Source organism: Octopus sinensis, linkage group LG7 (assembly GCF_006345805.1).
Source record: "Octopus sinensis linkage group LG7, ASM634580v1, whole genome shotgun sequence".
Taxonomy (NCBI): domain Eukaryota; kingdom Metazoa; phylum Mollusca; class Cephalopoda; order Octopoda; family Octopodidae; genus Octopus; species Octopus sinensis.
In genome coordinates this window covers 19,094,290-19,121,509 of record NC_043003.1, presented here as the reverse complement: position 1 = coordinate 19,121,509, position 27,220 = coordinate 19,094,290, and the positions used below count along the sequence as shown (strand labels likewise).

At 38.2% G+C, this 27,220-nt stretch overlaps 1 protein-coding gene across 4 annotated transcripts in view; it reads right to left on the bottom strand.

The window, feature by feature from the left end:
* Positions 1 to 27,220, bottom strand: part of LOC115213815 (C2 domain-containing protein 5) — a 107,716-nt gene that overhangs the window by 3,121 nt on the left and 77,375 nt on the right. For all 4 annotated transcript variants that reach the window (XM_029782698.2, XM_029782696.2, XM_029782697.2 and 1 more), the window contains 18 exons: positions 26,182 to 26,290; positions 23,968 to 24,082; positions 22,643 to 22,828; positions 19,480 to 19,584; positions 18,807 to 18,896; positions 17,868 to 17,925; positions 17,093 to 17,146; positions 14,808 to 14,882; positions 13,527 to 13,589; positions 12,643 to 12,741; positions 10,717 to 10,833; positions 7,937 to 8,059; positions 7,717 to 7,803; positions 6,117 to 6,206; positions 4,856 to 4,931; positions 3,556 to 3,678; positions 3,077 to 3,117; positions 820 to 945 (listed from right to left, as the gene is read on the bottom strand). In XM_029782698.2, the coding sequence (XP_029638558.1) occupies positions 820 to 945; positions 3,077 to 3,117; positions 3,556 to 3,678; positions 4,856 to 4,931; positions 6,117 to 6,206; positions 7,717 to 7,803; positions 7,937 to 8,059; positions 10,717 to 10,833; positions 12,643 to 12,741; positions 13,527 to 13,589; positions 14,808 to 14,882; positions 17,093 to 17,146; positions 17,868 to 17,925; positions 18,807 to 18,896; positions 19,480 to 19,584; positions 22,643 to 22,828; positions 23,968 to 24,082; positions 26,182 to 26,290 (1,737 nt within the window). The remainder of the gene's footprint in view (positions 1 to 819; positions 946 to 3,076; positions 3,118 to 3,555; positions 3,679 to 4,855; positions 4,932 to 6,116; positions 6,207 to 7,716; positions 7,804 to 7,936; positions 8,060 to 10,716; positions 10,834 to 12,642; positions 12,742 to 13,526; positions 13,590 to 14,807; positions 14,883 to 17,092; positions 17,147 to 17,867; positions 17,926 to 18,806; positions 18,897 to 19,479; positions 19,585 to 22,642; positions 22,829 to 23,967; positions 24,083 to 26,181; positions 26,291 to 27,220) is intronic.

Genomic DNA, 27,220 nt, shown 5'->3' with positions numbered 1-27,220 from the left:
AAAGTGTCTTGCTCAAGAACACAACACACAGCCTGGTCCAGGATTCGAACTCACAACCTCATGATTGTAAGCTCGACGCTCTAACCACTGAGCCATGCGCCTTGCTGGTACTGCTACCATAAAAAAACACTCAATACAGTCCATAAAGTAGTTGGCAATAAGAAGGACATCCTGCTGCAGAAACCATGCCAAAGTAGACATTGGAGCTCAACAACACAGTTGTCTGACCTGTTGGATCCTGTCAAGTTACCATGCCAGCATAGAATACGGATGATGATGATAATGAGGATTACAAGTGAAGGTATCAACCATGTGAACCAAACAAAATGATTGATATAGTTAAATAAAGAATCACTGTTTTTGGTCATTTTGCACAGTGATAGATTTTAATGGACCAATTTCTTTGGTGCAGTTTGTTCATCCTAGAAAAGCATGCACAAATTATGAGTGGAATTCGTTTGTCAACGAAATCAACTGAGACAATTAGAATTAATGTACCTTGCCTAGAAGACCAGGGTGAACATAAATGACATCTTCAGAAAGCTTTAACAAAAAAAAAAAAACCTACCACATTTGATGGCATATAAGATGCACTCCCTTCACCCCACGTCTCAAAAGGTCACCCTGGTTCTTATATGTGATGTTGAGCCTGCCATAAGCTAATTTTGTCCCTGACACTCTTTTTTCCTGAATCTGTTCTGCTGAAATTGGATTATGTCTAAGATGCCCATGCATCTTTTATGTCACCACATATGGTATTTTAGTAGGAAGATTTAAAAAAAAAAAAAAGCATTTGTCAAAAAGGAAAGGAAAACTCACCTCTCGAACTGATGTGCTTTCCCTGATAAAGAAGAAGTTATAACTTCCAAGATAATGATCTATCTTTCCACCTGGTACATATGACATGGGTATCAATTCGACTCCAAGACGGTGCCGAGGAAGTGTCTGTGTAGAGAAATACAAACAATGTGATGATAGGATGGTGTTACAGGAGGGACATAGCCACAATAAACACAAGCAGAGAGAGAGAGAGAGAGAAAGAGTGTGTGTGTGTGCATGTATGTTTATGTGTGTAAAAAACAGAGTGAAGGGACAGAGATAGAAAAGAGGTGTGAATATTGGTTTCCAATCTTGCAGTGGGGGGGGGGGCTAGTCGATTAACTCAACCTCAGAGATCAACTAGTACTTCTTTTATTGACCCTTGAAAGTGTGAAAGGCTGATTTGACCTTGGCAGAATTTAAACTCAGAATGCGAAAAAAAACAAAATGCCACTAAGCATTTTGTTTGAAATGCTAATGATTCTGTCAGCCAGTCGCCTTATGGCAGGTGAGAATATTATGGCTCTCATATTAAAATATACACAGAGGCATCATTGTTATCATTTAACGTCCACTTTCCATGCTGGCATGGGTTGGACGGTTTGACAGAGGACTGGCAAACCAGGAGGCTGCACCAGGCTCCAATCTGATCTGGCAAGGTTTCTACAGCTGGTTGCCCTTCCTAATGCCAACCATTCCAAGAGTTTAGTGGATGCTTTTTACGTGCCACCAGCATGGGAGCGAGTCAGGTGATACTGGTATTAACCATGTTTGCATGGTGCTTTTTATGTACCACTGGCATGGGAGGCAGTCAAGGGGCACTGGCATCAACTAAGTTTGCATGGTGCTTTTTATGTATCACCAGCACAGGACCCAGTCAGGGAGCACTGGCATCAACCATGTTTGCATGGTGCTTTTTACGTGCCACTGGCACGGGAACCCAGTCAGGTGATACTGGCATCAACCCACGCTCAATGCCAGTCAGGTGGCACTGGCAATGACCACAATTTCAATTTTACTTGAGTCAACAGGTCTTCTCAAACACATCATATTGCCCGACGCTTCAAAGCTACTTTTAAATGAGCTGGTTACGCAACACTGGCATCGGCCACGGCTGTGATCTCGCTTTACTTGCGGGTCTTCTCAATCACAGCATATTTTCAAAGGTCTTAGTCTCTTGTCATTGACAAAAAGTTAACTAGTTAAATGTTATGGTACAACACTTAAAGGTTGCTCTCTAACTAACACAAAATGCCTTGCATTTTGAATACAGAGTTGTCTGATGTCCATCATATTGATTAGGGACAATCAAACAAATTATTGATTTTTTTTATATACCTTTTAATTGTTTCAATCATTGGACCGCAGCCATGCTAGAGCAGTCTTAAAGAGTTTAGGTCAAACAAATTGACCCCAGGGCTTATTTTCATGTCTGGTGCTTATTCTATCAGTCTCTTTTGCCAAACTGCTAAGCTATGGGGATGTAAAGAACCAACACTGGTTGCCAAGTGGCAGGGGAATAAATACACACACACACATGGTAAGCTTCCTGACAGTTTCTTTCTACCAAGATCTTTTATAGCCATGGGCATTGGTCAGCCCAGAGCTAAGACATTTATCTGAGGTGCAGCATAGTGGAACTGAACCCAAAACCACATGGTTGTAAAGCAAACTTCTTAACCATCCATCCATGCCTGCACTGAGTTATGTCAGTTGTTCATATCCTACCCCTAATACAACCTGTCTACTATTGACCAAATACATTTTACCCTCAAATAGCCCAACTCACCTAGCTGTAAATAGGTACAACAGGACAAAAGCCACTCAAGATTGGAGTAATGTTTGGTCTCCCTGTAGTATGCCTTAAACAAGCAGTCTTGTCATCAAAGGCATTACACCTATGACACTTCCATCATTTTAGAACATTATTGAATAGCTCATTAGGTTATTTTCTTTTTTAAGATGGCAGAGTTTGACTTGAAGGAGATATAGCTACAATTTCCAGCAGGTCAAGTGACCAGAGAGAGAGCACAGCTTTTCTCTTTTTGAAAAACTGATTGTAAAGTGTTTTGATCTAGAAAACTGCAGTATCTGTTTTGAGTATGATTCAAAGACATGCTTTACAGATTTGGTTAAAGTACAGGACAACCCTTAATAGCATAGACACCAGCAGATCCAGCATCTACAGGACGCGAGCACTTCTGTAAATTACAAGAAAAGCCATGAGCTTCATAATAATAATCATTGCCATACTTACATGGTACTTGAGACCACTTTCTGTTTTGCCAGTTTTTTGTGCTGAAAGGGAACCAAAAAGAAGAATATAATTATAAAAAAGAATACATATATATCATGTAGAGATAGGAACAGTACAGAACACTTAAACCATGATTAAAAACTGGTATCTTTCATCTTGTTTCAGTCATTTGACTGTGGCCATGCTAGGGCAGTGCCCTGAAGAATTTTTAATTGAATGAATCAACCTCACAGAGTCTATCAGATCTAGTTCTTCATAGGCACAGGTAGGCAAGCCTTAACTCACCAAGAGTTACATATCTGTTAGCTAATATCACCTGGTTTAGCCCACAAGTTGAAGTGGTTTACTGGGGATGTGGCTGCTGTTGCATTCAAACAGTTACTTGGAGCCACAGGTGAGAGCTCATCCAAAGCGGATGAGCCACCTCCAAGAGTGTTATGTGTTGTCACATGTCAACGAAACAACAGAAATGGTGTTACCTTGCTGAGATGTCTTTGATGTAACAGGGCTTTCTTGTACCTCTTCCATCTGAAACATTAAGTCATGGTCTTGATCACAGCTACTGTTGGACGGCACACTCAAAAGGAGGTTAGAACCATTGTCTGGAGAAAAAAAAAAAAAAAAGAAAATGATTAAGCATTTCAAATTTCTTTTTCAGTGTGGATGCCATTCCTTAACCATTTAGCATTCACATTATTCTGTCTAAAGAGTACTGCTTATTTATTCACATTGTTTTGAATTAACCTGCTAGCGCAGAAAACGGACGTTAAACGATGATGATGATGTATTATTTTGCAGCTTTGAGAGTCTGATGATATGATTGTTTATTCTTAGAATGACATGGTAGGATTGGTGTGAGAGGCCCGCCTGAACAGGAAACAGGTAGAATAATTGAGCCAGGTATGGCTGGTTTAAATGCTAAATGGTTAAAATGTGAAGAAAAAACACCATTATTATATGGAGAAAAAAATTATTATTTCAAATAATATATCAACCCCCAGTGCATAACTGGTATTTATTTAATCGACTCCAAAAAGAATGAAAGGCAAGGTCAACCTCAGCGGAATTTGAACTCAGAACGTAGTGGCAGACGAAATACCACTAAGCATTTTGCCCGGCATGCTCATGTTTCTGCTAGCTTGCCGCCTTGTGAGGGCCATTGGAGTGGGGGAGAAGTCCTTAGACACAACTTCCAGAGGTTCCTATCAGAAGCAACTGTCAGCAACTGATAAGGGTAGGTCCCCAAGCAGGACCAACTAAGAGCTATGGATATTCATGCAAAAATATGGAATGGAAACAGAATGAAAGGTGAACCATCATCATCAACATTTAATATCTGTTTTCCATGCTGGCATGGGTTGGACAGTTTGACAGGAGCTGGCAAACCAGATGGCTGTACCAGGCTCTAATTGTCTGTTTTGGCATGGTCTCTATGGTTGGATGCCCTTTCTAACACCAACCACTGTACAGAGTGTACTAGGTACTTTTTATGTGGCACCAGCACAGGTGGTCCTTACATGGCACTGGCACAGGTGATCTTTACATGGCACTGGCATGGGTGGATTTTGTGGTACAAGCATGGTGTATTTTACATGGCACTGGCGTGGGTGCATTTTACATGGTACTGGCAAAGGTGCATTTTATGTGGTACAAGCACGGGTGTATTTTACGTGGTACTGGCACAGGCAAAGATATTCATGCAAAAACATGTAACAGAAATATATAAACAGAATGAGAGAAACCTAAGAATATACACATTAATTGCCTTAGGAAACTTACTTGTTTTATACACTAAGTTTTTAGATGCTTGAGGTTGTACTTCTCCAAGTCCTGTGCACATCCCGGTCAAGGTTATCTGCCAATAAAAATATTCAATGAAACACATTAAAGACATTAAAAAAAATATATATATGTATATATATTTTAATACATTACTATTCAGTGGCCTAGTGGTTAGGGCGCTGGGCTTGTGCTGTAAGATTTTGGGTTCAAATATTGAACCAGGTAGCATGTTGTGCTCTTGAGCAGGTTACTTCATTTTACATTGTTTAAGTCCACTCAGCTGAAAATGAGTACTAACCAAGTGCTGGTGCAGCTCTTTCTCTCTCTCTCCATCCAGCTGTCATGTCCTCAATGTTCCATTAGGTTTAAATGTAGGAAAGTCAAGAGGATGTCTATGTCTACCTAGGACTACATAAGCACCTAAAACAATTAGTGAAAGCATGTACATGCTACCTAGTCTAACTCATTTGCAAATAATCTGGTAGCATCATCATCATCATCGTTTAGCGTCCGTTTTCCATGTTAGCATGGGTTGGACGGTTCAACTGGAGTCTGGGAAGCCAGAAGGCTGCACCAGGCCCAGTCTGATTTGGCAATGTTTCTATGGCTGGATGCCCTTCCTAATGCCAACCATTCCGAGAGTGTAGTGGGTGCTTTTTAGGTGCCAGACGAGGCTGGCAAACGGCCACGATCTGATGGTGCTTTTTACGTGCCACCAGCACGGAGGCCAGTTGGGGTGGTGCTGGCAACGGCCCGGGGACATGTTCGTTGGTACTTTTTAGTAGAAGTAGTGATGGTAATAGAAGAATCCCTTGTCACTGGGAAAGTTGTTCACCAAGATGAAGTCTCTGAATTTTGATCAGATTGATGAGGAACAAATTGCTGCACACTATCAACTTACTACATGCAGTCTGACAACACAAGCAGGGTCTGGATCCAGTGGTAAGGAAAACAGAAATAACTAAGAAGTCAGGCTTGAGGTTGAATACCCAGGTAATTTTCGCAAATCCACATGAGGAGTTGAACTAAGTACAGAAATCTAACAAAAAAAAAAAAAGAGGGTGAGCTGGCAATTTCCTAGTGCTACAGTTACTCAGAACCATCATAAGATCCAGTCTTTGCTGCATCAATCAACATGTTGCTTTTCCCTATTAACTATTTTGACAACTGTACAACCACTAGGGAGATGTTATCAAGCATTCATCAATAATGCATGGAAACATATCTAAATGCTGAAAATAATGAATGTAAACTATACCTGCACTTCGTCTTCATCAGCCAGCTCTAAATTGAAATCAAGGCAACTTAAACAGCATGGTGCCATCTTCCTTAATTTAAAGCAAATTTTCTGTAAATTAGAAGAAAAATAACAGATCAATGACAATTGTTTTTGTATCATGGATAAATAAAGCTTAAATATTGATTACATACAGGAAAAGTTCCAGTCATGGAAACAGAATCTAGAATTGAGAAGACAAAGGCCAAGATAATAAAGTCTTGAAAGAAAACAAAATACTGGTACTGTTTTCAAAGTGGCAATGCTGGATATTTAGAAGTGGAGGGAATAAGAACATTATACTGTATACCCACTTCAAACTTAAAAGGTGCAGAGAGAACATAGGTAGGTTGGAAGAGAAGAAGGATCTCATGTAAAAGGAATACAGGAACAGTCAGCAGTTAGGACATACAAGAAATGAAGTCGTTTAACTGCCCAGAAAGTTTGCTAGAAACAGCTAATAACTTCTGTCTATCTATCTATCTATTCGCTCAATCAAAGTCAACTCTTGGTTACTTGATGGATCAGTTCTATCCTGGGTCACTTCTTTCAAATTGGCTATGTCCATTCCTGTGTCACTCTTGATGGTGTCAAGCCAGCGAGTTCTTGGTTGGCCTCTTGCTCTCTTGCCACTGAGCATGATGTCCTTCTCCAGGGATTTTCTCTGCATAATATGACCAAAATATGTCAATCTATACTTGGTGATCCTAGCTTCTAGCGACAGTTTCAGCTTGATCTAGTTAAGAACTTCTCCATTGGTGAGCCTCGCTGCCTATGGAATCTATAGAAGTCTTCTCAAACACCTAGGTAACATAATCAGTACTGGAGATGTGTGTTGGGAAGCCACTGTAGCCAGTATAATAACAGATTAGGGAACATTCAGGGAACTATTACCTCTGTTGGCAACAATAATTATTTCTCTCTTTTTTCAAGTGAAGGAGAGATAGTATGGTGCTTGTATACGGAGAATAAATATTATGATAGATTGAAACACGGATGCTGAATGTGAAGGATTTGCAAAGGCTGGAATCAAATGAAGCAAGCATGCTCTACTGAATGTGAAATGTTAGTCTGCACAAAGGACAGAAACCAAGTGTGTTGAGGAAGAATCTGGGTATAAGAAGCTTCATTTGTAGTTTGTAATAGAGAAGATTACTGGTATGAGCACGTGTGGTGTATGGAGTATCATGGTTGAGGGAAAAGTGTCAAACAATGCATGTGAAATGAGCTTGAAGAAGAGGAAGGCTGAAAAAGACACAGAAAGAAATTTAGTGAGGTGTCATTTCAAGATAGAAATTTGGTGAGGTGTCATTTCAAGATTTCACAAAGGAGACCAAGGAGTTGGGAAAGAAATAGTGAGATGTCATTTCAGGATAGATTTCACAAAGGAGAACAAGGTGATTGGATAATATCCATGGTCTCAGTTGATCACACCTGGGAATCCAACCAGAAAGCTTAATGATGGATGTTTCTAATAGGACCCTATAGAGGACAGATCCGAGAACTCAACCGTAATGAACCTCCCAGGAATAGTAAGTGTCAAAAATGGACTGACAGATGAAGAGGCTGAAATAATACTTACCCTAATCAAATGGTTAAATAAATCAGAGAAATCTTTTACAGTCATTGGTATTTTCTGGCATTTGCCACGCCACACATGTGTAAACATCTAAAGAGGAAAAACAAGAGGAAAATGTGTAATTTGGGACATTTAGCTGATAAAATAAAAAGATCTGTAAATTGAAGAAAGTGATAGAATACCCAAAATAGCAAAAAAAAACCCCAAAAAACTGTGAGCTTACCTGTAGATTACAAACAATGTTGGTCACTCCTGGAAGTACTTCTGTATTGCATATTTCAAATCCTTCTGGAGCTGTGAAGTCATCTAAAATCAAGGATACAGTTTCATCTTTTGCATCATCAACCTGAAGAAGATAAAATTTTGAAATGATTTACAGAATGATGGCATAAAAGAAAAAGAGGCAGCAGTACAGCATTGTCTTTCAATGGATTGATACAAAAGTTTGAAAGAATTACCTTGAATCCCATATAAATATAATGGCATGTAAAGAGATTAATGATAAAAGGGGTTTATCACCATCATCATCATTTAATGTCCACTTTTTCACATTTGTATGGGTCAAACAAAATTTATTGAGGCTTGTTTTTGTTCTATGGCTGGCTACCTTTCCTGTTGCCTGCCCTCACCTATTTCTAGGTAAGATAATATATCCCCATGGCCAGACATGTTTTTTTTTTTTTTTATATGCCAGACTGGAAACAAACAACCTCACTTGTATGACAGGCTGCTCATTTACAACCATTACAGGATGTCAAGACAAGGTATACACAAATACACACACACATACACATACATATTCATACACACACACACACGAGAAGCTTCTTCCTGTTTCCATCTACCACTCACAAGGTTTTGGCTGACCCAGGGCAAAAGCAGAAGACATTTGCTAAAGGTACCATACAATGGGATTGAACCAGAGGTCAAATGGTTGGAAGCAACGATGATTATGACAGCTGTGGAATTAGCATGAAGAGTATAGAGTTGGACTAAATGAACAAAATACTCGTTAATTATGTAGTGCTCCTACTGTCTACAGTAGCAAGCTGCATCACCATGATTAGCAATTTGCTTTGACAAGGGTTAACAACCTCAATCAGGAACAAAATGCAACTTTCCCTGATGGCATATATCAAATGATATGCTTTTGGTTAATAAACACAACAATTCCTTCAGCTGTGACTTTTCACATAAGCATGTACATACATATTTATGAAGATAAGATGTATGTATGTCTATACATACATACATACAGACATATATATATATATATATATATATATATATATATATATAAGCGTGATCGTTACCAGCGCCACCTTACTGGCACATGAACAAAACATTCGAGCGTGGTCGTTGCCAGTGCCGCTGGACTGACTCCTGTGCTGTGGCACGTAAAAAACACCATTTGAGCGTGGCTGTTGCCAGTACCACCTGACTGGCCCTCGTGCTGGTGGCATGTAAAAGCACTCACTACACTCTCAGAGTGGTTGGCGTTAGGAAGGGCATCCAGCTGTAGAAACTCTGCCAGATCAGATTAGAGCCTGGTGCAGCCATCTGGTTCGCCAGACCTCAGTCAAATCGTCCAACCCATGCTAGCATAGAAAGCGGACGTTAAATGATGATGATGATGATATACACACTAGTGACTGAGACCTTTGGTGATATGCTGTGCTTGAGAAGACCCATCAAGCCAAGTGAAATTGTAGTCATGGCTGATGGTGGTGCCACATACCTGGCACCCATGCCAGTGACATGTAAAAAGCACCTTCTGAGCATTGGGCCTCATGGGGGCAAAGTGGCTGATGCCAGTGGCATGCTAAGCTCCTTTTGAGTGTTGGGCCTCACGGAGGCAATATATATAAATTTAATACATATACCAAAAGAATTACTTCTTTCAGTCATTAGACTGTGGCCATGCTGGGACACTATCTTGAAGAATTTTTAGTTGAATAAATTGACTCTAATATTTTTTAAAATTTTTTACGCCTGGTACTTATTCTATTGGCCTCTTTTGCTGAACTACTAAGTTACGGGGACGTAAATACACCAGCATCAGTGGTGGTGGGGGACAAACGCAGACATAGAAACACACATGCACACACACACACACGACAGGCTTCTTTCAGTTTCCATCTACCAAATCCACTCAGCCCAAAGCTATAGTAAAAGACACTTTACCCACAGTAGGACTGAACCTGGAACCATGTGGTTGGGAAGCAAGCTTCTTACCAGACAGTCATGCCTGTGTTAGATATTTTTTAAAAAACAAGAATGCTACACAATGACAAAATGAGAAAAAACAAGAAAAATGCGAAGAATGGAATGAGAAGAAAGAAATGAAATTAAGAAAACCAAGATCCCTGTCCTCCCTGATTGCAGAAACCACAATTAATGTAGCTGATATATAAGGCGGTGAGCTGGCAGAAACATTAGCATGCCAGGCGAAATGCTTAGCGGTATTTCGCCTGACTTTACGTTCTGAGTTCAAATTCCACCATGGTTGACTTTGCCTTTTATCCTTTCAGGGTCGATAAATTAAGTACCAGTTATGCGCTGGGGTCAATATAATCGACTTAATCCCTTTGTCTGTCCTTGTTTGTCCCCTCTATGTTTAGCCCCTTGTGGGTAATAAAGAAATAAGAAACCACAATTGATGCAGCTGGTATAGAACAAAATAACGGAAAATATGTTGAAACCTGAGAGATTACTTGGAGATATGTAATGTATTTTATAAACATGTCAGGTTAAAGCATCATAAAAGCATGAAAGTATTGGTAGCTCTTTCAGTACATGTATTAAATTGATATTTATCTCTGACCATCCCTCTAGTCTGGCCACAAGAAAATATTAATTTGTTTGGAAACTGATGTGGATTGGCGACAGGGAGCCACTCAGTTCAACCCATGGAAGCATGGAAAGGTGGACATAAAAATCAATGATGATGACAATGATGATGAGACCCTTCATGCTCTGGAACCAGCCAAAATCCTTACTTACCTCTAACACAAACGTATCTTTGTTTCCAAATGACAGTTCTAAATCACTCTGATCTTCATCGCTGTCGTCTGTATTATCAGCACTGCAACGAAGACTAGACTGGCCTGGGGTAATTTCCTGGAATAAATTGAATGAAAAGGTGAAAAAAAGAAAGAGAGAGAGAGAAACTAGCTTAACCTTTTCATTACCAACCCGGCTGAAACCCGGCCCTGGCTCTATAGTACAAATGTCTTGTTTTCATAAGTTTTGAATTAAAATCTTCCACCAAACCTTAGTCACAATTTATGTTCCTAACACTAGCTGAATGATAACTAAGTTATTTTACTAAATTCTTTGTTATATTTAAAGTAATTGAAAGAAACACAGAGCATCTCAAAATAAATACGGTAACGAAAGGGTTAAGGTGCTATGCAGTGGGATTGGATATGAAAGCATGTGATTAACCACACAATCCTGCATGTACCAATACAATACTATTTAGGATTTTGTATTCATAATGTTGATTGATATTTAAGCAAATCTGATCACACATATTTTGTCTCGTTGAGTGAGAGACAGAGGAAGAGAAAGAAAGGGAGAGAGGGAGAGAGAGAGAGTCAGAAATTTCCTACAGTTGAAGCCCACTGCTCTTCTCATCATTCCTATTGTATCTTATTGAAATCCTGCACTAAACATTTTGCAGTCCTTTCTCTTTAGAACAACATTCCACTTTGACCTTTATTTTCTTCACAGACACTGACCGAGTTTCTTTTTAAAACTCAAAGTACACACTGGACAATGTGGTCCTTCATAGACAAACAGATGGAATGGTCATGCCTAGAATACTTTCGATCATAAGTCTACTTGATTAGAACTGCTCTTGGTTAAAAAGCATGATCATATCCTGATATGGAAATGGTTTTCATAATATGAAACAAAGAGTTGTACTCTGAAACACAAATTCTACTGTACATTAGCCCTGTCAATAGATAAGGCTAATGTATCAATAATGTATCTTTATCAATAGATAAAGAACCATAATTTCACCAGTCATCACAAGGTTTATTTCTTGTTGCATCGTGGTGGCTTCTGTGCCTTCAATGACCCTGAGAGCTAAGCCAGTGAAGGGCAAGCTTCTGGTGGAACCTCTTGGGCTGGGCAAGGTATCAAAGGATAGAGGCCAAGCAAATATGGACCACCTCTTCTCAGAGGTAAAAATGGGTTTGCATAGGATAATGTCCCTACCTGGAAAAAAGCAAAGTAACAGAAGCATTGATAACAACAAGACGTAGAAAAGAAAGGACTTCCTTCAGAGAAACATATGACAATGTAGAAGAATTTGAAAGGAAGTTGCAAAGCTGACTTCCTCAAAAACTGTGTAATGTGGAATAGATGTTTCAGAAAGGAAGGAGCTGATGCCAGTGGAAGAACAGACCCTGAAGAGCAAGAGGGGATGGATAGACTATACCTTTGGGGAACCAACATCCTGCATTACATGTCAGGCTCTGACCTGGAACCAACAAAAGATGTGGAAGAGAGGACACACATCCTAGAAATAGCTGGAGGTAAGATACTGAGGAAGAACTGAAAAAGCTGGGATTCAACCAGAGAGAAGCAGAAAAGATAGCCTAGAGTCAGGAACAGTGGGGAAACATCATCGATGGCCTATGCTTCACAGGGAACAAAGGAATTAATCAAACGAGATTTTACCACACAAGTATCATAGTCTGATAAGATCAAACCTGAAATCTAAAGAAACTGGTGGTTTGTGGGAGCAACAATTAGTCAAGAGTAAAGTTTATAAGAGAGTTTGATAAACTCATTTTGGGGAATCATGTTTTATCTGAGAGTGAGGAAGAAAGAGATCATGGGGTTATCATTTAGGGTTAGGTCAGTATATGTAAGTCAAGCCACCGGGAACTCTCAAAGACAGTATTATTAACTTACAGGCACAAATATTTCATATTGCTCTTTTAAGTTCTGTACAGTAGTGGTTAAGCGTTGCTGTAGTTTCTCCAAATCATTATTGTCACTTGCTGGCATCACCTAAAAAGAAAAAAATAAAGGTTTAAAGAAGACATTATAAAAGATTACGGAAATGTACTTGCATAGCAAGTGACCTGATCTGAGATCGTGTGCTGGAACGAAAACAATTGCAGCGTGGAAGGTGTTTATAAACCATTTAAGAAACACACAAAAACTGTTAGATTCACTTCAACATTTAAATTTAATTTGTCAAAATATTTTCGTTGCTTTGAGACCGCGATCTGTTCACTGACAAAATTCCGTGCTGCATCTCTGTTGTATTATAAAAGATGTATGGTGTTAAATCTTTTATATTTCACATGCTTCAGTTGTTGGACTGTGGTCATGCTGGAGTACCATCTTGAAGAATTTAGTTCAACAAATTGACCCTCGTACTTATTTTTTTAAAGTCTGGTACTTATCCTATTGGCCTCTTCTGCCAAACTGTCAAGTTACAGAGATGTAAACAAACTCAAAGTACACACTGGACAATGTGGTCCTTCATAGAAAAACAGATGGAATGGTCATGCCTAGAATACTTTCGATCATAAGTCTACTTGATTAGAACTGATCTTGGTTAAAAAACATGATCATATGATTATATGATCCAGCAGTGGTGCCCCAGCATGGCCGCGGCCTTCGGGCTAAAACATTTTTTTTTTTTTAGGATTTATATCCTGATATGGAAATGAGCTGCAGATCTTCTCACTCATCACTAAAGGAAAGGAAAGTGTGATGAAAAAAAGAAAAAAAAAAAGAAAGATTAGTTTGGGTCATTTAATAATAAAATTAAATATTATTATTACCTGTCCTGAGATACGTGGAACTGATGGAGCAGGTAGTGCATTCAGATAGGCAGCAGTTGCTGTCTGAAAATAGAACAATGAAGAGAATAGCAGAAGGGTTTCATAAACAATAGTTAGAGCAATAAAGAAGAAAAGAAAAGAAAAAAAAAGAAAATTAGACAACAACAACTAGAAAGTTATTTATTTCGTCAAAGTGCAAAGACAATACTTTGTAGAGTGGAACAAGAGAAGTTGATCAAATGAATTGACTAAGAACTATGTGGAAGGCTGGTGTAGGTGTGTGGTGTGTGCAGCAGCATCATCATCATCATCAAGTTTATGCAAGTACTTTAACCTAAATCACAGTGTATCAGTGTATCGTCATTGTCATCATTTAACTTCCATGTTGACATGGGTTGGATGGTTTGACAGGATCCAGTAGGTGCAAAGAACTGCACTATGTTCCAGTGTATGCTTCAACATGGTTTCTACAGCTTGATGCCCTCCCTAATGCCAACCACTTTTCTGTGAGTACTGGGTGCTTTTTTTTTCCCCCCATGCCACAAGCACTAGCGAGATTGCCATGCAACCTGCAAGAGTACAAACCCAGATGCAGGAAGCTTTATGCTGGGAGATAAGGGAGTAGAGGGGATTAAAATGTAAGAGAAAAGGGCCAGAGGAGAACAGGTTTCTAGCCATGGAGGAGCTACATGACTACACATTTTAGAAGAGAGGGGAGAGCGATGAGGTGAAGCTGGAAAGTGATAAGAAAAGAGTGGTGATGAGGTGTCAGGGTGGACCTTCAAGGTATGAAGGTGGTTAGGAATAACTGAAGCAGTGGGGCCAGGAGTGAATGGGGAAGTAGGGGATGTCTGATGCTGCAGAGCTACAAATGAAATGGCAAAGTGGATAAGGTATTTCAACAGCCTGCTCAAGAGTAATAAGTTCAAATCTACTGCCGGTATTTTGTTGTCTTTCTAGAAAATACATCTAATCTCAAGCTGCCTCACTGCACCTAAGAGTTAATGATAAGTACTAAATCCTATTAGAAAGTCAACAAGACTGATTACCCATCAATACATACCCTACGAAAAGTCAAGCAAAATATATATTTGTGATATGGATGTAACAACAGTTAAATCCAGACTCTTTGCATGTGTATACGGAGAACTTACTTTATTTTACATGTAAAAATAACAGCAACAAAACCATGCTTCACACACTTGCACACTGCCTTGTAGAAGGTAAATTAAAATGAAATATTAGGAATGTACTGAATTAATAAGTTTTAAAGATACTCACAGCTATTCCAGCTAACATTGTTTCTCCAACTGTGATATGGACTACAAGTCCAAAAAGACCATTCATACCACGCATCTGAAATGCAAAAAAAATGTCATATATATTACCAGAAAATGGTAAGTGCTAGCTTAAATATATATATATAATATATATATATATATATATATATATATATATATATATATATACATAAACAGATGAGTGGTACAACAAGGCACCAATATTTACTGGAAAATAGCAATTGATACAAATACGACACTATTGTATAGCTTCACTGCGTATTTACTAGCAAAGACGTGTGTGTGCAACAAACATGAAAAATTTGCCTTACCTCTAGGAAGAACATTTGATAAATGGACAACCTAGAATCGGATAATGCAGGACTGGTTTCTGACTCTTCAAATACGTTTGACAACGTAAATTTGATCAGTCTTCATCAGCTGCATTTACCTAGACAGTATTTCAAATGTTGCCACATCAATGCCAGTATACTCGCCTGAACGCCTAGCCGTTAACAAAATGAGAACAGTGAAAGCATTTTCAATGAAAATAAAAATATATACATACACACATGTATGTATTACAAAAGTGAAAAGTTTGGTATATTTTTAATTCCATGCTGCATGTGTTTGATTACAGAATAGGAAATACATTATGAATATAAATATTAATATCAAAAATATAATAAATTCAAAACAGGTATACACATATAGTAAACATGTATGGGACCTCCTTTGCAGAATTCCTCAAACAAAAATTCAAAAATAATACTTGAATGAAATTGCAATTTATAGCGCAGAGAATTTAATAATAATATCTTGAGAAATAGAGGGATAAAAAGGATAAGAAGAGGAATAATAATAATAATAATAATAATAATCCTTTCTACTATAGGCACAAGGCCTGAAGTTTTTGGGGGAGAGGACTAGTCAATTACATCGACCCCAGTACTCAACTGGTGTTTAATTTATCAACCCTGAAAGGATGAAAGGCAAAGTCGACCTTGGCAGAATTTGAACTCAGAATGTGGAGATGAATGAAATACTGTTAAGCATTCCAACCAGCATGTTAATGTTTCTGCCAGCTCGCTGCCTTAATAATAATAATAATAATAATAATAATAATAATAATAATAATATTATTACCACCCAAAAAACACTGGTGGGAACACAAACCACCTTCAGTGCTTGAAAATGACCACATCTCACTCCTCTGGAACTTCACCATTCAAACTGACAGAAAGATAGATGCAAATAGGCCAGACATCATATTGAAAGACTTCAAACATGCCTCCTCATTGATATGACTGTCCCAATCGATATAAACGTATCTGTCAAGACCTACCAAAAACTGAGCAAATATGAAGATCTCGAAATAGAAATCAGCAAAATGTGGAACCTGAAGACTAAAACAATACCTGTTGTCATAGGTGCCCTGGGAATGATAGCAAAAGGGTCTGATTGCTACCTAACTCAGATACCAGGAAACCCCAAAATGGCAGAAATTCAAAAAATAGTGCTCATGGAACTGCTTATATCCTACGCAAAATACTTTCTACGTAATCTCAAGGTTTAAAACAAACAATTTTTTTTTTATTAGATATTCACTAGTACAACACTAAAAAACCCCCCAAATATATGGCACACTAGGCATAACGTGAACTTCCAACCTGTTGTCTCTTGAAGTCTCTGGGTGAGACTTGGAGCCAACTTGTACAAATATAAAGCAAAAGTCAAACATAGAATAATAATAATAATAATTCTTTCTACTATAGGCACAAGGCCTGGAATTTGGGAAAGGGGGCTAGTCAATTACATCAACCCCTGCACTCCATTGGTACATGGAATTTGAGCTCAGAATGTAAAGGTGGACGAAATACCTCTTAGCATTTTGCTCAAAGTGCTAACAATTCTGCCAGCTCGCCACCCAAATAATAATAATAATAATAATAATAATAATAATAATAATAATAATAATAATCCTTTCTATAATAGGCACAAGGCCTGAAATTTCTGGGGAGGGGTAAGTCAATTACATTGACCTCAGTATACAACTGGTACTTATTTTATCAACCCTGAAAGGAAGAAAGGCAAAATTGAATTTGATGAAATTTGAACTCAGAAATGCCACTCAGCATTTTACCCTGCACAAGTAACAATTCTGCCAGCTCGCTGCCTTAATAATAATGATAATAATAATAATAATAATAATAATAACAATAACAGTAGTAGTAGTAGTAGTAATTACACAGGCCAAAAAAAAAAGAAGGGAAACTTTTAACTCACCTTTAATTTATTTATAAGTTGATTATGAAGTTCATATTCCATAAATGGTAAACACTATCAACAGATGGGATAAAAGATTCAAGTTAGATGATCTCAAAGAAGGGGAAAGATTTGAAGCATATCAAAACTATTCAATGTTTTACAGTTTTCACATTTAAAATATGATAACATCTAATGTAACTTGAATATTTGTTACTAAGTTATATATTTGAATTATATTATATATATATGAATTATAAAATTTATAGTATATTAAAATTACAGCATAGATGAATTTTATAGCAGTTATAAATTTTATAGCATATCTAAATTATATATTATGTTAATAGTAATGGTAAGACAACAAAAGAATGAAAGAGACCTCAATATTATGTAAAATAGAGGAATTTATTTGTAAAATAATATGTGACAATTATTCGGTTGCGATAATAAGACTCTGAGTTTCGGATGTCAGGGCAGAAACCAGCATCTCATCAGTTATCGAGGCAATCAAAATAATAACATATTTTAAATTATATATTATATATATATCAACACCAGCACCTGTACCAGTGAGAGAAAGTAGTGGTGAAAGAGTGCAACAGGGGTCACCACCACCCCCTCCTGGAGCCTCATGGAGCTTTTAGGTGTTTTCGCTCAAGAAACACACACAACGCCCGGTCTGGGAATCGAAACCGCGATCCTCCGACCGCGAGTCCGCTGTCCTAACCACTGGGCCATTGCGCCTCCACAAATATCATTGAAGCAACAACAATAACAAATATGAAATGCTCACATCACTAATTTCTTTAGCACAGGCTTCTCCTTTACCTTCCTTTTTCGCACGATATATCCTGCAACAAACCAAGATTAATTATGAGCAGAAATCTTGATAACATTTAGAATTATGCAAATATAAAATTTTATGTAACTGTGTGTGCGTGTGTGTGTATATGTGTACATCTGTATGTCACTGTCTCCTTACTTTGACATCACATGGTAGTTGTGAGTGTCACCGTCATACAAGCAGTTTCCTTCATTTCCAATCATCTGTGAGAACAATGTTTGGTAATGGGGAATTATTACCTTACTTGGAAACAAGGTTGGCAAAAGGAAAGGCATCTCGCTGTAGAAAATCTGTCTCAACAAATTTGGTTTGGTCCACACAAACATGGAAAAGCAGATGTTTCAGGAAGCTAGTGATGTTTGCATGTGTAATGTGTGTGTGTCTCTTTCTATCTGCATGTGTGTTTGTGTGCATATGTGTGTGTGTGTGTGTGTGCATGTGTCTTTGCCTCCAGCACCAAATATACTGTCACCAAAGCATGTTGAATGTCCAGTCAACTGTGCCAAATTGTCAGCATCATGTCAAGGCTTCCGTGCTGGTAGCATGGAAAGGGCACCATTTGAGCGTGATCATTACCAGCGTCGCTTTACTGGCACTTGTGCCGGAGGCATGTGTAAAAACATTTGAGCAAGGTCGTTGCCAGTACCACCTGACTAGCCTCTGTGTCGGTGGCACGTAAAAGCACCCACTACACCCTCGGAGTGGTTGGCATTAGGAAGGGCATCCAGCTGTAGAAACTATGCCAGATCAAGATTGGAGCCTGGTGCAGCCATCTGGTTTGCCAGCCCTCAGTCAAATCGTCCAACCCATGCTAACATGGAAAGCAGATGTTAAACGATGATAATGATGATGATGTCCAGTCATCTCATTCCTCTACAAGATCCTTACCGCGCTTGTATAAGAGTTCCTTTTCCTATTGTCTGTATTTCTTCAGGGGGGTTGATTGTAGTAAAAAGCACATCTGGAACTGGATGTTTACTGCAAAACAAACAAACAAACAAGAAATTAATAACGGAGATGAAGTGTATTTTTTTAGAAAATAATTGTAACCAAATAAAATTTTTTGGAACTGCCTTTTTCCCCCTGGCAACCATCAAACTGTAACAATTTAATTAATTTATCTGGTGCCACTTAAAAAGCACCCAGAATACTCTGTAAAATGGTTGGCTTTATGAAAGGCATCCAGCTATAAAAACTATGCCAAAACAAGCAGTGGAGCTTGGGACAGTCCTTTTGGCTTGCCAGCTCCAGTCAAATCCCTCAACCCATGCCAGAATGAAAGATGGATGTATGATGATGATGAATTATCTTAAACTTAAAAACCGTCCAGTCATTTTAGACTTAATTTTGTAGAATTTGAAAAGTGGGTGGTGCATGTGAGAATTTAAAAGTTTGGGAATGTATCATTTTAATAAAATTAATTGTTTTTGAAAGAGAAGCTCAAAGTAAATAAAGTTGAAGATAAGAGTGTGTAAGTAATAAGTTAAAAAAAAAAACTCTTTGGTTAGAAGAAGTCAAAAGTTTACTGATATCTTGAAACATACATAAACTATATACTTACTGACATACAGTGCAGGTATCCAGTGTTACCTTAAATGGCATAGAGGCAGTTTTGTAGGGAATGTGACAAAGTACACAGTTTGCAGGTGTAAAACCCTCTTCAATACTGGAAAGTAAAGAAAAAAAAAAGAAACAAAAATAAATAAGGAATTGTTCTTATGAAATCAGTGACTTCTTTAACCCTTTCATGGCCATATTAGAAATTAGCTTTGATAATAGTCAAGAATTTTATAGGATTTAGTAAGATAATGTTGTCACAGTCGCAGGCATGGCTGTGTGGTAAGAAGCTTGCTTTCCAACTACATGGTTCCAGGTTCAGTTCTACTGTGCGGCACCTTGGGCAAGTGTCTTCTATTATAGCCTCAGGCTGACCAAAGCCTGTGAGTGGATTCAGTAGACAAACACTGAAAGAAGCCTGTCATATATATGCATGTGTGTGTGTGTGTATGTGTGTGTCAGTGTTTATCCCCAGCCCCCGCTTGACAACCACTGTTTGTGTTTATGTCCTAAACTGACAGAATAAGTACCAGGCTTAAAAGAAAAGAAAACAAAAATTACTGGAGTTGATTCATTCAACTAAAAATTCTACAAGGCAATGCTCCAGTGTGGCCATAGACTAATGACTGAATCAAGTAAAAGATAAAAGATACAAGATTATAAATTTGGGTTACTCTTTTACTTGTTTCAGTCATTTGACTGTGGCCATGCTGGAACACCGCCTTTAGTCAAGCAAATCGACCCTAGGACTTACTCTTTGTAAGCCTAGTATTTATTCTATTGGTCTCTTTTGCCAAACCGCTAAGTTACGGGGTCATAAACACACCAGCATTAGTTGTCAAGCGATGTTGGGGGGACAAACACAGACACACAAACATATACACACACATACACACACACACACACACACACACACACATATATATATATATATATATATGACGGGCTTCTTTCAGTTTCTGTCTACCAAATCCACTCACAAGGCTTTGGTTGGCCAGAGACTATAGTAGAAGACACTTGCCCAAGGTGCCATGCAGTGGAACTGAACCCAGAACCATGTGGTTGGTAAGCAAGCTACTTACTACACAGCCACTCCTATGCCTATAAGAAAAATTGTCACCTGCAGAGGGACATGAACCCACGACCCTCAGATTAAAAGTCTGATGCTCTACCGACTGAGCTATGCTATGGAAAATAATTTGACAAATGGTACAGACATGGCTGTGTGGTTAAGAAGTTGGCTTCCCAACAACATGGTTTCAGGATCAATCCCACTGTGCTGCACCTTGGGCACAAGTCTTCTTCCACCACTCCAGGCCAACTAATGCCTTGTGAAAGAGTTTGGTAAATGAAAACTATACTAAACCTGTCAAGGTGAGTTGGCAGAATCGTTAAAATGCTGGGCAAAATGCTTAGCGGCATTTCATCCATCCTTATGTTCTAAGTCTAAATGCTGCTGAGGTTGACTTTGCTTTTCATCCTTTTGGGATCAATAAAATAAGTAACAGTTGTGTACTGGAGTCAATGTAATCGACTCAACCCCTCTCCCAAAATGTCAGGCCTTGAGCCTATAGTAGAAACGATTATTATTATTATTATTATTAATATTATTATTAAGGCAGTGAGCTGGCAGAATCATTAGCACAGTAAGTAAAATGCTTAATGGCATTCTGTCTGTCTTTTCATTCTGAATTCAAATTCTGCCGAGATTAAATTGGTTTTTCAACCTTTTCAATAAAATAAGTACCATTTCAGGACAGAGGTCTGTGTAATCGACTTACATCCTCTACAAAAATTGCTGGCTTTGTGCCAAAATATGGAGCCATCATCATTATTATCATTATTATTATTATTATTATTATTATTATTATTATTATTATATGGGTGGTGAGCTGGCAGAATTGTTAGCATGTTGGATGAAATGCTTAGCGGTATTTTGCCTGTCGCTATGTTCTGAGTTCAAATTCTGTCAAGGATGACTTTGCCTTTCATCCTTTCGGAGTCAGTAAAATAAATATCAGTGAAACACGGGGGTCAACGTAATCAACTAGTCCCCTCCACCAAAATTTCAGGCCTTGTGCCTATACTAGAAAGTATTATTATTATTATTTGTAGTGATGATCGCACTGCCGCTCTCTTTCAATCAGGCAGGCAAGGCAGTTTTCCTTTGCTTGGTGGCTGTGGCGAAAGAGGTTGTTTGGTGAACAAGGCTGAAAGGCATGAGGACAGATACATTCCTCTTTGGTAGAGGCCTCATTGACTTCTTCAAGTTTCACTTGGAAAGGAAGTCAAGAGTGGAGAGCAAAGTGCTGTCCTCGAGTGAGCTTACTGAAAGGTGGGGTGAAAGTTGTGAAAATGGCAAGAGTGGCTGGTAGACCTGTGAGTCGGAGAGAAGGAATTGGAGAAGGTACTTGCTCTTAAGGTTTCAGGGAAATCTCAGACAGTGGGGTTCCTCGATTATCCCAAGAAGCATTTCGGTATCAGGAGGACCATATCTCTATCATCCTCCCCCACCATTTTTTTTAACCATTGTATGCTATGCATATGTCCCTTTTTCAGGGTATACCATGTCTACTTAATTTCTTTCTCTTTCCTTTTTTTTTTTTTATAATTTCATTATATGTAAACTTCCACACTTTATGTCTGTCTTTGTATTGCCCCCTCATCCTTTGCCTTCTGGCAAATAAATGAAATCATTATTATTATTATTATTATTATTATTACTATACACCACATGGTTCCAGGTTCAGTCCCACTGCGTGGCATCTTGGGCAAGTGTCTTCTACTATAGCCTCGGGCCGACCAAAGCCTTGTGAGTGAAACTGAAAGAAGCCGGTCGTATATGTGTGTGTTTGTGTGCCTGTGTTTCTCCCCCCAACATCGCTTGACAACCAATGCTGGTGTGTTTACGTCCCCGTAACTTAGCAGTTTGGCAAAAGAGACCAAAAGAATAAGTACTAGGCTTAGAAAGAATAAGTCCTGGGGTCGATTTGCTCAACTAAAGGCGGTGCTCCAGCATGGCCACAGTCAAATGACTGAAACAAGTAAAAGAGTAAAAGAGAGTACGCCACTCTAACGTAGGCAACTTGGCACAAATGATAGAGTAATTAGCAAAAATAGATAAATAAGTTGTAATGCAAGTGTGTGTGGGAGTGAGGAAGCCTTACCTATTCTGTGACATTTGATTTGCCAAGTTCACATCAACATAAAGCTTCTCCTTCTCCACTGGTACCTTATCAGTGGACTGATAGAGTGGAGCAGTATCTTTCTGTGTGACAACAGGCAGCAGTACATCCATGTTGCTGCTGATGACAGCAGCTGTGCCAATAGCTGACAGAATAATTACTTCATCACTGAAATGAAAAGAAGGAGGAGAAGGAAAAAAAAAAAAAAGAAAGTGATAAATAAAAGAAAAAAAAATTTTTTTAATGGAAAAGTAAAGGAACTTGGTGTAATGTAAAAAAGAAAAAGCCAAAAAACTGAATGAATTAAAAATAAATAAAATAATTTGTCACTTGAAGAAGGGAAACCTAATAAATTCAAAAACCAAACAAAAATAGATGAATACAATTTCTTTAAAAAGTTATTTTACACACACACACACACACACACAAAACATGTGTGTGTGTGTGTGTGCATGTATATATACATACATACACACATACATGCACACACAGACAGATAAAAAGGAAATAAAATGTCAATTGAAGAATGGAATAGTAAAATCAATTAAAACAGTTTTCTCCAAAATATGAAACTTGGTATGCTTAGGTATCTACCAACAATGAAAAGTTAGTCTTAATTTTATGATACAAAATTAAATCTGACTACAACCATAGATGGAAAAAACCATACTTATGGTTCTCCCTCAACAGCTCTACCTTATGATTTCATCAATCTGGGTTCTCATTCCTAAGGTATTTTTTGATATTATTATTATTATTCAGGTCACTGCTTGGAATCTTGGGGTTGGTAGCCCATGCTCTTAACCATTATGCCATATGCCCGGGCATATGTCGTAGTGGTTAAAAGCACACGCTACTAACCCCAAGATTCCGAGTTCGATTCCAGGCAGTGAACAACAATAAAAAAATACCTTAGAAATGAGAACCCAGGTTTGAAATTTCCCCCAAGATATCTAATGAAAGCTGGAGGATACATCAGCCGAAACGTGTTAACAACAAACAAGATGAGGACAAATATCCGTCAAATGTAAATAATGTACATAATTCCTCATCTCTTAAATATAGAACTATAATAAGGATTATTATGAAGTGGCATAGCATTACCTTTAATTCTTTTTATATATACCTAACCAAGAACAAACTGGTAAATGTTTGGAGTAATCACTTACTATTTACAAGCTAGCATGGAGAACGGACGTTAAACGATGATGATGATGATGATTTATATATAGGCAGGGAAATATGGAGAGTGAGAGCATATGAGAAGGATAAAGAATGCAGAGACATGCAGATTATAAGAAGCTCACCATATGGAAGACATTTCACTGTAACCTATCACAGCATGACATCCCATTGAACGACAATGAGAACGGATCTCGGTACGGATTTCAATCCACCAAGCATCTCTCGTCTCAGGTTCATCTAAAAGTGGGTGGAAAAAATAAAAAGGAAAATAATATAAAACATGTAGAAGAACACTTTGTACTGTTAACCTAATATTTATTGTTACATAAATTACTATATAGTCACAGATGTAGGTGCATTAAGAAGCTTGCTAAACATCAAGATGAATTAAAACTTTGGTATACATGCTCCAAGACAAAGCAAACACATTGCTTACTTCAACAGACAATTGATGAAATACCCAAGTTCTTAGTGGACAATAACATTATAATAGATAATTCTTAAAAGATCATCACCTGTTCAGTGAAGAGCAAGAACCAAAATAATGACTTTCATATTTATTCTTAATACAATCCAACAGATTCAAATGTTAATATACTAATCCCTGCTGTTTCATCACAGAACAACTTCTTTATAATGAATGTGCTCATAACATATTTGATTCCTTAGCATAAATGGACTCTGGGACACTCAGTGTTTCAACATTGTGGCGTCTCGTCAGCTAAAGGCATCCTGGACTAATGAATTTAACAAGAATTTGTGGCTCTTGTTTATAATTTCAGCAAGCAAATTATTTGTTGATTCATGCTGATAACTGCTAATTGGTAATAAATTTCTTTATTGCCCACAGGGGGCTAAATGTAAAGGGGACAAACAAGACAGACAAACAGATTAAATCGATTACATCAATCCCAGTGCGCATCTGGTACTTATTTAATCAACCCCAAAAGGATGAAAGGCAAAGCTGACCTCAGCAGAATTTGAACTCAGACTGTAACGGCAAATTAAATACTGCTAAGTATTTTGCCCGGCATGCTAATGATTCTGTCAGCTCGCCGCCTTTAATTGGTAATAAATTGTCATGTGCAAGAATCAAAATGATGATGATGATGATCATCATCATCGTTTAACGTCTGCTTTCCATGCTAGCAAGGGTTGGACAATTTGACTGAAGACTGGCGAACCAGATGGCTGCATCAGGCTCCAATCTTGATCTGGCAAAGTTTCTACAGCTGGACACCCTTCCTAACGCCAACCACTTCGAGAGTGTAGTGGGTGCTTTTACATACCACCGGCACGAGGACCAGTCAGGCGGTACTGGGAATGGCCATGCTCAAATGGTGTTTTTTACGTGCCTACATATTTATTCTTAATATGCTCTGGCAAATTCAACTGTGAATATGCTAATCACTGTTGTGTTTCATCATAAGAGAATAAGTACTTTGTAACAAATGTGTGATCAAAACACACTCGACCCATTAGCATTATGAACACAATGGCAATTAGCGTCTTCACACTTGAACATGCCAGAATTTATTAAAAATAAAAATGCAAGTTATTGTTTCCATTCTTGCTGTTCACCATGCAAAAGAGGATTTATTATTGGTTGGTAAATATCAGCATGAATCAGGAAACTGTTTATTTGCAGAAGTTATGAACAAGAGCTTCGAATTCTTGTTGGTTTCATCAGTCTGGGATGCCTCTGGGAGGTGTGAGACACAACAATGTCAATCAAAACATTGGCTGTCCTAGAATCCGTTGTACTAACGAATCATTTTGAGTTTTAGACATTTAGCAAAAGCAAAACAAAATATGTGTGTGTATTCTCTTTCTCTTTTTTTCTCTTTTACTTGTTTCAGTCATTTGACTGCGGCCATGCTGGAGCACCGCCTTTTTTTTAGTCAAGCAAATCGACCCCGGGACTTATTCTTTGTAAGCCCAGTACTTATTCTATCGGTCTCTTTTGCCGAACCACTAAGTGACGGGGACGTAAACACACCAGCATCGGTTGTCAAGCAATGCTAGGGGTCAAACACAGACACACAAACACACACATACATACATATATATACATATATACGACAGGCTTCTTTCAGTTTCCGTCTACCAAATCCACTCACAAGGCTTTGGTCGGCCCAAGGCTATAGCAGAAGACACTTGCCCAAGATGCCACGCAGTAGGACTGAACCCGGAACCATGTGATTGGTTAGCAAGCTACTTACCACACAGCCACTCCTGCGCCTATATGTATGTATATGTTCATTTTATCTCAGAGGCAAAATTATATTTTGAGATTAAAAAAAAAAAGAACTAAGCTGAAACCATTTGAAACTTACCAGGATTATGAATTTTATCCAGCAATTTAACAGATTTTGCTGACACAACACCTCCTAAGTGAACAATGAATGCAGGAGGAAAGGTTTTCATGGTGAAAAAAGGATACTCCTATAACACAGACAATAAAAATAACAATATTAATAATAATGGTAGCAATAACAAAGAAGTAAACCATCATCGTTTAGTGTGGACACTTTATTTTCCATTTACTGTAGTTATGAGAAAGTATCATGATGTGGTGAGCATTATGGCAGCTCAACTCTAGACTAGATAATACACTAATCTATTGTAAGTTTTGTTCATGAAAAACTTTGACCTCAAGACTGTAGGTTCAAGAGAATGGCTACTTCTCTGATGCTGGTGCTGTAATGAAAGGCACCCAGTACCCTCTGTAAAGTGGTTGGTGTTAGGAAGGGCATTCAGTCATAGAAACAGTACTAAAACTGAGACGTCCAAGTGAGGTTTGGTTCTTTGACCTATCTAAGAGGTCTCCAAACAAGAACTAAATCAAATTGTGATGGACTGTCCAACCCATAACAACATGGAAAATGGACAAATGATGATGGCTGTAAGTGAATGAAACATTTGCCAAACAATACATAGCTTCAATAGTTGCTATATAACATACACAAGAGAAATTTAGCTCACAAAAGTAACCATTTATAATTAGATGGACTGTACCTATTTCTTTACTACCCACAAGGGGCTAAACACAGAGAGGACAAACAAGGATAGACAAACTGATTAAGTTGATTATATTGACCCAGTGCGTAACTGGTACTTATTTAATCGACCCCGAAAGGATAAAAGGCAAAGTCGACCTTGGCAGAATTTGAACTCAGAACAGCGGCAGACGAAATACCGCAAAGCATTTCGCCCTGCATGCTAACGATTCTGCCAGCTCGCCGCCTTTAGATGGACTGTACCACTGTAAGTCAAATGTCATCAGGAGAGATAGATCATTGTTCAGTCCACTTAGCTATGCATGGCTGGCTAATGTAACCAGTAGGGATACTACAGAAGAAACAAGTGTTTCAT